This window comes from Taudactylus pleione, unplaced genomic scaffold (assembly GCF_031769625.1).
Source record: "Taudactylus pleione unplaced genomic scaffold, aTauple2 ptg000505l, whole genome shotgun sequence".
Classification (NCBI taxonomy): domain Eukaryota; kingdom Metazoa; phylum Chordata; class Amphibia; order Anura; family Myobatrachidae; genus Taudactylus; species Taudactylus pleione.
The window spans coordinates 133065-147568 of NW_028284907.1; the positions used below are offsets into that span (position 1 = coordinate 133065).

Genomic DNA, 14504 nt, shown 5'->3' on the forward strand with positions numbered 1-14504 from the left:
CATAATCTGGGAAAATGTTAATTTTTTCTGCGCAGGAAAAGGGTGTGTAACAGTGAACGTGTGTTGGTAGGGGTAACGTGTTCCCTAGCTAGGGGTATCGTAGGACCTTTAGGTGCTAGGCACCTGGTGTCGGCCTAGTGGCTTGGTAGTAGATAACACAGTCTATACACATAAGCAGGTGTAGTTGTTGTCTTGTTGTAGGTATCGGCTCTCAGTGTGATTGCAGCATCCAGTGATCAGTTAGGGTTATTGGGCAGTGATTGAACCGCACAGTTGTGGCAAATTGTGATTGTGAACTGAGTAGAGAGTGGACGAAATCACTGAAAAGGGTAGGTGTTATGGGAATGCCTACATGCTCGCAGTGACAGGTAGTCAAAAAGGGATTAGGTGCGTGGAAGCAGCCTGGTTGTTCTTCCATAGGTGTGTGGGCGCATCCTGTTAATATCGTCCACAGGTAAGTGAAAGTAACCTTGACGTTCTTTCGCCGATTTAAATCTCTATTGAAAAGTTTATAGTTATTTTCCCAAAGATGGGAGCCAAACAAACGGTAGAGATGTTAGATGATGTGCTGCTTTTGGAAGCGCCGCTTTGGTCGGCACGGCATATTATGCATACTAGGTACGGTGCTTAATGCAACTAGGTACTGTGATGTATGGTTTAAAATGATGATGAAGAGTGTTAGACCTTTCCCCAGAATTGGCAGCTTTGATAAGGAGGTATTGAACAATGTCCGAGATAGCATCTGTACGGTACGCTCTCAAATGAAGATAAAGTATAACGATTGTTTAAAGTTGTGGCAGCACGAGGGGGATACGTGGCTTAAGAGTGTGCACGCCGCAAAATAGCACAAGGTAGCATTACGGAAGGTAATGTCAGTGGTTCACGTGCACCACCACTGCCCTATGCGGATGGGGATGGAGGTAAAGTCGATGTAAAAACTCATAAAAATGTAACATGTAATCTGTACTCTCTCTTGAGTAATTATAAGGAAAATGTTTATGATGCGGATGATGAGCCTATTGTTATGTCTGCCATTTCCCATGCCGTACAAATGTTAGATGCTCCATCACAACGAGCACGGGTGGTGGCCCCATCTTTATCAGTGGTAGTACAGGAAGTGTTAACACCCACTGCACCCGTAGAGGAAGTTGTTTACCCTATACGTAGCAGTAATAGACTGAATCCCCAACCAGGTAACAAGGTCAAAGTTAACAGTGTGGCTTGTCTCCATCCCTTCCGGATGCAAATGGTGTGCCCACAAGGGAGGTAGCAATGCATTGTCCTTGGACAAGAGCGGAGCTAAATTCCATAATGAATGATTTCCCTGACCCTAAGAAGGAATTAGCAAAATGCCAAAGATTTGTGAAAATTTGGGTAATGCTCACGAGCCAACCAATAAAGATTGGCGAGTGGTGTTAAGGGCGTGTCTTCCACACAATACCGACGTGAAAATGTTTATCATGGATTGCGTATTGGAGGGAGATGGTCCCTTAACAGACGAGGATAACCAAGGTAACATTACCCACATAATAACTCAATTGGGTGTATATTTTCCAGTAGTAGTTAACTGGAGTAAAATTTTCACCATAAAACAAAAAGAGAGTGAATCTGCAGAGGATTACTGTACCCGAGCTCTGCAGGCTATCACCCAGTACACTGGGATAGAAGATATTAAAGATAGCACTCACCACAGGGAAATGGTCATCACGGTGCTTATGGATGGTCTTAAAGACAATCTAAAGACCCGAGTCCAGACCTCACTACCTGGCTGGAGGGGAGTTACTGTAGACACACTCAGGGAGTCCACTATTGAGTATGATAAAAACATCTTCAAGAAGAGAGAGACACAGAGCGAGAAGCTAATGGCTGTTAGTATTCAAGCTCTAGAAGGAATGAATGTAACATCACAGCCACCAGACACACATGCACCTGCACAGCTAAACGTCCTCACCAATCCTGTTCAGCCACAAACACAGCCCTACCCCACTTATCACACACAGCCACAAAACCCAGACTATCCACAGCCACCATATTACCCTCAAAATCCCCATTCACAGTCTTTCTCTACCGCTCAACCCACACAGCAACCTTTTCACCCACCCCACTCACGCAGGTGCTTTAACTGCAACCAAGTGGGACATGTAAGTAGGAACTGTAAGGTGAAGTTAGGACCGCCTAATCAGGGACTACCTAAATAACCACATAAGGGATATACGCAGAATGCAGGAAATTTCCCACAGTCACCAGCTCCAATTGTGGCCTTAAATGCTGTATTGGAGAGTGAGAGTCAACGCTAGGGGTCAGGTCATACCTGTAGTCTACAGATAGTCGGGTTAACTGGAAGTACTAGGGAAGATGATGATGGTTGATGTAGCTGGTACTAAACATCCTTTTCTTGTAGACACAGGGGCGACCAGATCAGTGATAAAATCTCCAGCTAATTTACTGGTGACCAGTGAGACAGTACCAGCAATGAGTGTAATGGGTAAAGTGCAAAATTATCCTTTAACCAAATCCACAGATATTACTATCGGGCCATTGCATACCAGGCATTCTTTTCTCCTGGCAGCAGCGGCTCCTACTAACCTACTGGGAAGGGATTTATTATGTAAGATGGGATGTGTCATATATTGTACCCCTGATGGTATATTCTTAGATATCCCATAGTGGCACACGAGGTGAAGGATATGTTGGACACTCCCCAAAGGTTAATGTATCACTCTGTTTCAGATAAAAATCATTCTCAGGTAGTGCAGACGTTATCTCAAATACCAGGTTCACTGTGGACCAAGGATGGACAGGACACTGGATTAATGGCAAATGTAGCTCCCGTAATGGTAAATCTAAAAAGTAAGCTCCAAAAATTCCCCAGTACCCATTAAAACAGGAGGTAGAGCTAGAGGTCTATCCCATAATTGACCGATTATTACAACAGGGTATTTTAGTCCGTACAGTGAGTGTAGCCAACAGTCCCATCTTTCCTGTGAAGAAAATTGGTGGGAGGGGCTATAGGCTGGTACAAGACCTTACAGGGCTTAATAAGGTAGTAGAGAGCCAATTTCCTGTAGTGCCAAATCCAGCTGTCATTCTCATGCAGATCCCACCAATGGAACCCATTTTACTGTCATTGACCTCAGTACATATTCGCTTTTACATACAGGGGTGTACAATACACATGGACACGATTGCCCCAGGGCTTCATAGACAGCCCCAGTGTCTTCTCCCAGGCCTTACACGACTGTTTACAATCTTTTCAACCTGCCAATGGATCTATTCTAATACAATATGTGGACGATTTATTGTTATGTTCTGATTCGTATATGTCATGTTTACATGAAACTAAATGTCTGTTGCTTCATCTCTCGCAAACAGGACACAAGGTTGCTAAGGACAAACTACAGCCATGCCAGTCCAGGGTTAAATACCTGGGACATTGCCTAACCCCGGGGTTACGACATCTGACAAATGACAGGATCCAAGCCATACATACCAGGACACTGTCACAGAACCAACAGCAAATCCGTACCTTCTTGGGAATGTGCGGATACTGCAGATTGTGGATCCCAGGTTTTTCTATTTTGGCCTTGCCATTACAGGACTTAGGGCCTGATTCAGAGCCGGACGCTCTGACCAGAGCGCTCGCTCTGAATCAGGGCCGGGCTACTTAAAATTGGAGCGGTCTCTTGGACGCTCGCATAGCTGTGGGTTACCACCCACAGCTTATGCGAGCGTCCATGATGATGGTCGCGATGGTCAAGACCATTGCGACCATCGGGCTTGCAACGAGACCCTGCGGTAGGGTCTCGTTGCCGCAAGCCCTGGAGTGATTTTGGCTCTATCAGAGCCAAAATCACTCCCACTGACAAAACTAGTGATATCAGTGGGGCCGGACCCAGACGGTAGGCGTCCCATGTCACTCACCATCGACAGCACGCCCCCTTTGGTGCGAGACCCCGAGCGACGGCTTCCCCGTCAAGACCATCGCTCGGTCTGAATGAGACCCTTAGTATCTTCCTCAAAGCCCGATCTTGTCATACACACAGAGGAATCAGAGCAGGCTTTCCTTAATTTAAAGGATAGTCTGACAAGAGCACCTGCATTGGGAATACCAGATTATGAAAAACCTTTTGATTTGTACTGTACGGAAGCTAATGGTTGTGCAGCAGGGGTCCTCACACAAAAACATGGTGATGACAGTAGGCCCGTAGCATATTACAGTGCACAATTGGACACTGTGGCAAGATCGCTCCCAATGTGTTTAAGAAGTGTAGCAACTGCTCTATTGGTCAGTAAGAGTGAGGACGTAGTATTCGGCCATGATATGATTGTCTATACTCCCCACGCTGTATCTGCTTTGCTAAACTCTGCCCAAACCAGACATGTCTCCTCAGCTAGGTTCACAAAATGGGAACTAGCCCTAATAGCACCTGCAAACATCACCATTAAGTGGTGCAGTACATTAAATCCAGCTACGTATTTCCCATATGTGCCTCAGAATGCACAAAGGGTGGAGAGAGGTGAGTCGCTGGCGAAAGGTGACTTCTGCAGGTATATTGATGCACATGATTGTATGGAATATCTGATCAAACCTTTACTGCAAGAACTGACATACGTGACACCTTTAGAAAATGTAGATGTGACATTTTACACGGATGGAAGAATCAGACAAACTGACACTGGAGAGTTATGTACAGGTTATGGTGTTGTAAATGACAAAGACATCATAGAGGCTGAACCTTTAGGTCCACCTCACTCGGCTCAAGTGGCGGAGCTGGTGGCATTAAGGAGAGCATGTGAATTAGCAAAAGGCAAATCTGCTAATATCTACACTGACTCTAGGTACGCCTTCGGGTTGGTACATGATTTCGGTGCTCTATGGCGTCTGAGAAATTTTATGACTGCAGCAGGCACACCAATAGCACATTCCAGACATATAAAAGGACTACTGACAGCGATCCAATTGCCTAAGACAGTGGCAGTAATTAAGTGTTAAGCCCATACATGTGAGGATGATCCGGTGTCACTGGGCAACAACAGAGCAGACGAAGCTGCCAAATGGGCAGCAGGGTTAAAAATAAATATGCAAATTAACCAAATGATGTTCCAAACGATTGACATTCTGAAATTGAGATGCAAAATTTGTGTTCCATTCAGGAAAAGGCAGTCTGTAGATCCAAGGGATGTGGGCAAGAGTCCTCTGGAATCTGGAGAGATGGACAAAGTAAGCCAGTGGCCCCCAAGGCATACTACCCAAGCCTGGCTGAGGCAGCGCACGGTCTGACTCACTTGGGAAAGCAAGGTATGTGCAAATTGGTGAGAGCAAACTGGTGTGCACTGGGTTTTTCTTCTCAAGCGGAACAGAGAGCAATGTCCTGTCTGACCTGCTTGAGGAAAAACATTGGGAAACCGATCCCTACCAAACCATCCCACATTCTTCCGACCGACGGACGGACCTTTTCAGGTAATAAATTGATTTCATCCAATTACCACCCTGCAGAAATCTCAAGTATGTATTAGTGTGCACTGATGTGTTTTCTAATACCCCTTTTACACCGGAGCTAAAACCCGGGTTTTTGAAAGGTTAACCCAGGCAGGTCCCTGGTGTAAAAGGAGAGGGGGCTGGATCGCCGGGTCGAGTGACCCGGCAATCCAACCCAGGTAACTTAGCAGGGTTTAACACGGGCATAGCCCGTGAAACCCTGCAGTGAGAACAGCGCACTCCAGGTCACGATAACCTGGAGTGCGCTGCTAGCCGGCCGATTTGTCCAGCTTCAGTGGCGCTTGGAGATGACGTCATCTCCAAGCGTCCACTTTCACTCCAGAAAAGCCAGGTCTATGCAGACCCGACTCCGGTGTGAGCGGCGCTGACTCGGGAATATCCCGAGTCAGCAGTGGCAAAATTCCGGGTCTGATCCGGATAGGAACTTTGTTCCAACTCCGGGTCAGACCCGGAATTTAGGTGTAAAAGGGGTATAATTGGGTTGAGGAAGACCCAGCTGCCACTAATACTGCTGCGTTTACTGCTAAGAAAATAGTTCAGGAGTTTGTATGCAAATACGGTATCCCTAGAATTATTGAAAGTGATAGGGGTACTCATTTCACAGGTGATGTCTTCCAAAATATGCGTAAGTTGATGGGTATTAATAGTAGACTTCATACCCCCTACCGACCAAGCAAGCCAAGTGCCAAGGTGGAGAGGATGAACGGGACTATTAAAAACAAATTAAGTAAAATCATGGCGGAAACTGGACTGGGGTGGGCAGAAACACTACCACTTGTCCTTCATAGTATCAGGACAACTCCTAAACCCCCTCTCAATCTGACCCCCTTTGAAATACTGTTAGGTAGACAACCTCATTTGATTATAAGCCCACAGGATGATTTGAAAAGTAACAACGAGGTAACTGTAAGGTATCTTATAAAAATGAGTAAACAGTTAAAACAGCAACAGCAGAAACTGAAATTGTTGTCACATGAGATGCCTGAAACAAACTGTCATGATGTTGAACCTACAGAATTTGTTATGATCAGAAATTTCTTGCGTTCAGGTTGTTTGACAGATCGGTGGGAAGGTCCGTATCAGGTGTTGCTGACAAGTACAACTTCCTTGAAAATGGCGGAGAGAGATACCTGGGTCCATTCCACTCACTGTAAGAAGGTCAACCAACCAGTGGAGAGACAAGGCAGAATCGAGGCAGATAACGTAGACCTGTCAATTGCAAGCCTGTTCCGGGAAGGTTAAAGGTTACAGTGAGATACCTGAGCTAAAAAAAAATTGTAGATCATTGTTTTTAGCAATGGAGTGGTCTGCTGTGGTTATCTTTGTGTTTTCTCCCAGAGTTCTCATTATCTTGGGTTGTTTCGGGATCTCTGGTTTCTGTGACGGAGGACAGAAACGACGGAGAGGGGAGCTGATGGTGATATCAATGGAGTGGAGAGGAGTGCTAAACCGACCGGCGGAGTATCTGACAAAACCCAGTACAGTAATTGTTAAGAGAGCTGCTATTGTGGAAACTCAGGAGACAGTGTGAAGGTCTATCATCTGAAGATTATTGTATTTGTGAGTTCTGTGGGTCCCTAGTCGATGAGAGATGCATCCAACGGTGCAAGCCTAAGTATAACCAGTATTGGGGTGGGTATCCTTTAGAGGATTATCATATTATAGTGGGCAAAGTTTAAAACCAGACTGACTGTTGGGTGTGTTCTCATGTGCCTCAGGGACAGCATAATGTAGGGTTAGTGCCATTTCCATTAAATGTCTCTGAGGTTCTAGAACTGCCAAGAGGGGATGCACTGGATGGAAAATTTCTCAAGTCCAAACCACCTCATTTTAAACTCCACCAGTACAAAGTAGATAAATCACTTTTATGTTTGAACATCATCAACTCCAATAAACCAGGGAGTTGAAAGGTGACTGGGAATAACCAGACGATGACCTTCTCCATAAGAGCTGATTATGAGCCTATAAATTTTGAACTTTTATGCACAATTAGACTAGGTGGAAGACATTTCCGGTATATATATACACTAAGTTCCACCAAAGAAATGGGTGGTAGGGTACCAGAAGGGTATTGTGCCAAGGTATTACAACCAGAAATTTGTATGAGTCAAATGGGAGAACTGAAATAGGATCACTTGCTAGGGTAATGTGTTTGATGATCATCATGCATACTATTCCTTATGTTCTCCCCGATGATGTATATTTTATATGTGGAAAGAAAGCGTATAAGTGGCTCTCTCAGAGTTCCGAAGGTTTGTGTTAGCTGGGAAGAGTAGTTCCAGAGGTTATGACCCTTACACATGGTGACATGCTTGGTATTCATAAAAACACACCATCACCATATCTTCACAGTATGAACACAGAGACAAAAGAAACATGATACCTGGTGATGTGCATAAAGCCACTCAATTCGTGAGACAACTGGCTTTCAAGTTTTAGTCGCATTGGATCCCACCAGGATCGCTTGGGGTACACTAAATTTCAGATATATTCAAGATCTTGCTAAATTAATAGATAATATCACTGAGATGTATGATGACACATTCAGGTACACAGGTAAGGAGTTACAGGCCTACAAGAAAGAACTGGTGCAACACAGATTAGTTTTAAATTATTTAACAGCTGTCACTAGAGGGTACTGTGTTACCTTAGCCACCCAATTTGGTGTAGTGTGTTGCAAATACATCACAAACGATACTAGTGACCCCAAGGAGGTAATAGACCGGAAGATGGATGAAATTCTGCAGTTAAAATGGGAATTTCGAAAGAACCATAATGCTTCAGTGGCTGATGTAGAGGAAAAGGTAGAGGAATGGGTTTCTTGGTTGAACCCAGTGAAATGGTTCTCAGGTCTAGGAGAGTGGGTCCAGGAAATGATTGCTAGCATATGTAAACTCCTGATCCTTAAATTGGTTGTCATCTTAGTAATTGGCATATGTGTCAGGTGTGTTCCTACAGTGTTGAAATGTGGAAAATATAAAGATAAGATAAATCAAAAGAATGAGATGATGGTGGTCAGTAGTAATATGAATACTGAGGTAAATGTAGGACAGCATTACAACCCTGAACGAGAAGGTACCATCATATGATGTATAAAATTTAGACATGCATGAAATGTATTATGAAATGTTAGTTCCAAACACCTTAAATAATGTAAGTCCCTATTCCCCCTCAAGGACTTCCTTTATAGGATTGGTGCATCCCCACATCTTTCCCATGATCTCCCAAGATCTGCATTGTGCGTATAATGGTAGTTTTATGTCCCCGCCTAGAGACACATTATTGATGGTTTAAAAACCACCTTGTGCCATCCCATAATATAACATTAAATAATATGTCATAATGTAAGCCTAAAAATTAATTTTAAAAACAGTGTGTGATAGCATGTTTGCTATCAAAGAGTGGACTGTCGAAGCTGGATAATTGGCTGAGACAACACCTGTTAAAATCTGCACAACGCCATTTTGCGAATGGCAACAAGACGCCATTTTAGCGAATCACACATAAGTACATACGGCGATGCTATTATTTAGCGTTGTGCGATTCCCACGCAATAGAACAATGTTAAAAGTCATCATTCTATAAATACATACATTTAGAAAAACATATGACTAACCCTGCAAAACACGTACCACGGTGTACATCACAAACACGTAGATGCACAACGCTAACTACCATCTTTTCTTAATATCCCAATACTTACACACTGCACACTTACTTAAAAAGGTTCCCTAGCATTAACGTTAATATTTAAGGTTTTATTCATTATCAGCAATGTTGTGGAATACATGTTATTTGAGGCTTAGTACATGATAAGCAGACCGTGTTTGGTGTCATTCTAAACCACTGTGTCTTTGCAGATTTCCGGTTCCATCGATGAGGAAATCGCAACATGTGTCTGCAAATTATGGATCATAGAGTTAAGCATTAAACTGTACTCTGTAATGCAGCCAGTTTAGACTTGTTATTCAGCGGAAAAATGGACACAAAAGAGCTGTTGGAGGCTGGACTGTGATCATAGGAACTGACCTATGAATTGTACTGTAACAGAAGAACCAATGGAATCATGCCAACTAGTTCTATTGTATTGCCTATCTCTGTAAGGGTATATATGCAAGCTCCCTGAACCTAGATGGCAGTCATCTATTCTTTGCGGTTGATGGAGGTTTCATCTTTGATGCCGGGATCTGGATCCAGAGCACATGCATGGTACCTTGTGACTGTATAATTTATTTGCGCTAATTGTACTTAGAGCAAAGCGTGTAACCATCTGCTTTTTGGTGAATAATATCTTTATGTGCTTTGAAACCACAATCAAAGTCTGAAAGCACTTATTTCTTGTGCGACTTAACGCGAAATAGCAACATTTTAGAGTGTATAGATAGGTGTATAGGGGGTGAAGTTAGCAGCAGGCAGTATGAGGTGTATAGGGAGTCAGTGGGGGAGTAGTTAGCAGGAGTCAGTATGAGGTGTATATGGGGTCAGTTGGGATAAGCAGAGGAGTCAGTATGAGGTGAATAGGGGGACAGTGTGGAGCAGAGGAGTCAGTATGTGTATAGTTGGTCAGTGGGGATGAGCAGAGAAGTCAGTATGAGGTGTATAGGGTGACAGTGGGGATGAGCAGAGGAGTCAGTATGAGGTGTATATGGGGTCAGTGGGGATGAGCAGGAGTCAGTATGAAGTGTATATGGGGACAGTGCGGAGCAGAGGAGTCAGTATGAGGCGTATCTGGGGTCAGTGGGGATGAGCAGAGGAGTCAGTATGAGGTGTATATGGGGATGAGCAGAGAAGTCAATATGAGGTGTATAGAGGGTCAGTGGGGGTGAAATTAGCAGGAGGCAGTATGAGGTGTATAGGGGGTCAGTGGGGGTGAAATTAGCAGGAGGCAGTATGAGGTGTATAGGGGGTCAGTGGGGGTGAACTTAGCAGGAGGCAGTATAAGTTGTACAGGGGGTCAGTGGAGATGAGCAGAGGAGTCAGTATGAGGTGTATAGAGGAGTCAGTATGAGGTGTATATGGGGTCAGTAGTGGGGGTGAGGAATGACTGTAGGAAGCGGTACTGGGTGTAGAGTGGTCAGTAGTGGGGGGGGGAATGACTAGGTAGCAGTACAGGGTGTAGTGAGGTCAGAATGAGGTGTATAGGCTCCATCCCTACCAGCGCTGACCACACACATCTCCATCCCTACCAGTGCTGCCCCCGCACACACACCTCCATCCCTACCAGCGCTGCCCCCGCACACACCTCCATCCCTACCAGCGCTGCCCGCAAACACACAGCTCCATCCCTACCAGCGCTGCCCGCACACACAGCTCCATCCCTACCAGCGCTGCCCGCACACACACCTCCATCCCTACTAGCGCTGCCCACACACACCTCCATCCCTACCAGCGCTGCCCACACACACCTCCATCCCTACCAGCGCTGCCCCCGCACACACACCTCCATCCCTACCAGCGCTGCCCACACACACCTCCATCCCTACCAGCGCTGCCCCCGCACACACCTCCATCCCTACCAGCGCTGCCCACACACACACACACCTCCATCCCTACCAGCGCTGCCCACACACACACCTCCATCCCTACCAGCGCTGCCCGCACACACACACACCTCCATCCCTACCAGTGCTGCCCGCACACACAGCTCCATCCCTACCAGCGCTGCCCACACACACACACACCTCCATCCCTACCAGCGCTGCCCACACACACACCTCCATCCCTACCAGCGCTGCCCGCACACACACACACCTCCATCCCTACCAGCGCTGCCCACACACACACACACCTCCATCCCTACCAGTGCTGCCCCCGCACACACCTCCATCCCTACCAGCGCTGCCCCCGCACACACCTCCATCCCTACCAGCGCTGCCCACACACACACACACCTCCATCCCTACCAGTGCTGCCCGCACACACACACACCTCCATCCCTACCAGCGCTGCCCACACACACACCTCCATCCCTACCAGCGCTGCCCACACACACACACACCTCCATCCCTACCAGTGCTGCCCGCACACACACACACCTCCATCCCTACCAGCGCTGCCCACACACACACACACCTCCATCCCTACCAGTGCTGCCCGCACACACACACACCTCCATCCCTACCAGTGCTGCCCGCACACACACACACCTCCATCCCTACCAGCGCTGCCCACACACACACACACCTCCATCCCTACCAGTGCTGCCCGCACACACACACACCTCCATCCCTACCAGTGCTGCCCGCACACACACACACCTCCATCCCTACCAGTGCTGCCCGCACACACACACAGCTCCATCCCTACCAGCGCTGCCCCCGCACACACCTCCATCCCTACCAGCGCTGCCCGCAAACACACAGCTCCATCCCTACCAGCGCTGCCCGCACACACAGCTCCATCCCTACCAGCGCTGCCCGCACACACACCTCCATCCCTACTAGCGCTGCCCACACACACCTCCATCCCTACCAGCGCTGCCCACACACACCTCCATCCCTACCAGCGCTGCCCCCGCACACACACCTCCATCCCTACCAGCGCTGCCCACACACACCTCCATCCCTACCAGCGCTGCCCCCGCACACACCTCCATCCCTACCAGCGCTGCCCACACACACACCTCCATCCCTACCAGCGCTGCCCACACACACACACACCTCCATCCCTACCAGTGCTGCCCGCACACACACACACCTCCATCCCTACCAGCGCTGCCCGCACACACACACACCTCCATCCCTACCAGTGCTGCCCACACACACACCTCCATCCCTACCAGCGCTGCCCACACACACACCTCCATCCCTACCAGTGCTGCCCACACACACACACCTCCATCCCTACCAGCGCTGCCCCCGCACACACCTCCATCCCTACCAGCGCTGCCCCCGCACACACCTCCATCCCTACCAGCGCTGCCCGCACACACACACACCTCCATCCCTACCAGTGCTGCCCCCGCACACACACACCTCCATCCCTACCAGCGCTGCCCCCGCACACACCTCCATCCCTACCAGCGCTGCCCCCGCACACACCTCCATCCCTACCAGCGCTGCCCGCACACACACACACCTCCATCCCTACCAGTGCTGCCCCCGCACACACACACCTCCATCCCTACCAGTGCTGCCCGCACACACACCTCCATCCCTACCAGCGCTGCCCACACACACACCTCCATCCCTACCAGCGCTGCCCCCGCACACACACCTCCATCCCTACCAGCGCTGCCCCCGCACACACACACCTCCATCCCTACCAGCGCTGCCCGCACACACACACACCTCCATCCCTACCAGCGCTGCCCACACACACACCTCCATCCCTACCAGCGCTGCCCCCGCACACACCTCCATCCCTACCAGTGCTGCCCACACACACACACACCTCCATCCCTACCAGTGCTGCCCACACACACACCTCCATCCCTACCAGCGCTGCCCACACACACACCTCCATCCCTACCAGCGCTGCCCGCACACACACACACCTCCATCCCTACCAGCGCTGCCCACACACACACCTCCATCCCTACCAGCGCTGCCCCCGCACACACACACACCTCCATCCCTACCAGCGCTGCCCGCACACACCTCCATCCCTACCAGCGCTGCCCCCGCACACACCTCCATCCCTACCAGCGCTGCCCCCGCACACACACACACCTCCATCCCTACCAGCGCTGCCCCCGCACACACACCTCCATCCCTACCAGCGCTGCCCCCGCACACACCTCCATCCCTACCAGCGCTGCCCACACACACACCTCCATCCCTACCAGCGCTGCCCCCGCACACACACACCTCCATCCCTACCAGCGCTGCCCACACACACCTCCATCCCTACCAGCGCTGCCCACACTCACCATGGCGCTGCCGCTGCCTCCCCTCCTCACACTGCAGCCAATCACATGACAGTACACTGATGAGCGACAGCTAATGCAGCCAATCAGAGGGTAATATTGTCCGGCCGCTCTGACGCTACCTTTGCTCTATGGTATCAGGCACTGGAGGACCGTCCGTGATAGTGTACCCGGCGCTGCCCTATGTTGCCGCCCCTTCGCTCCTCCGCTCCCTCCCCCTGAGCTTCCCGTGCCCGGAGCCGCTACTGACTGTACCTCAGACATGACGACTATGGAATGGATGGTGCTAGTTATTCGGGGTCTATGTACTAAGCCTTGCAGTGATAAACTACCAACCAATCAACTCCTAACTGTCATTTTCCAAACACTGCCTGTAACGTCACAGGAGCTGTTTGGTTGGTACTTTCTCTCTATGCGAGGCTTAGTACATAGACCCCTGTGTTTGGATGAAGATGTGTTGCAATGATTGGCCGCTCCGTATACCTACCCTCCAGCATGAGGCGGCACATTAGGTACAAAGCGCTCTGCTCCTGGGCTTCCCACCTTATGTATGATTGCAGTCACCTGTGCTGAGCTAGGTAATAGGTGAGCTATAGGGATGTGCGGTCACACAGGTAACATAAGCTGTATACAATCAGTATATAGTATAATGACTCTGTAATGAGCCTCTGAGATTGTGTCACAGGAGTGTATCTGCCAGCTTAGCTATAGGGATGTGCGGTCACACAGCCTAGGTAACATAAGCTGTATACAATCAGTATATAGTATAATGACTGTGTAATGAGCCTCTGAGATTGTGTCACAGGTGTGTATCTGCCAGCTTAGCTATAGGGATGTGCAGTCACACAGCCTAGGTAACATATGCTGTATACCATTAGTATATAGTATAATGACTCTGTAATGAGCCTCTGAGATTGTGTCACAGGTGTGTATCTGCCAGCTTAGCTATAGGGATGTGCGGTCACACAGCCTAGGTAACATAAGCTGTATACAATCAGTATATAGTATAATGACTCTGTAGTGAGCCTCTGAGATTGTGTCACAGGTGTGTATCTGCCAGCTTAGCTATAGGGATGTGCGGTCACACAGCCTAGGTAACATAAGCTGTATACAATCAGTATATAGTATAATGACTCT

At 48.4% G+C, this 14504-nt stretch overlaps 1 protein-coding gene across 1 annotated transcript in view; it reads right to left on the reverse strand.

Annotated features, from left to right (window-relative positions):
* Positions 1-13426, reverse strand: part of LOC148501707 (nucleolar protein 56-like) — a 74777-nt gene extending 61351 nt beyond the window's left edge. Inside the window, exon 1 of the mRNA XM_088450063.1 lies at positions 13371-13426. Coding sequence (XP_088306189.1) covers positions 13371-13373 — 3 coding nt within the window. The 5' untranslated portion in view covers positions 13374-13426. The remainder of the gene's footprint in view (positions 1-13370) is intronic.
* Between the last annotated feature and the right edge of the window lie 1078 nt (positions 13427-14504).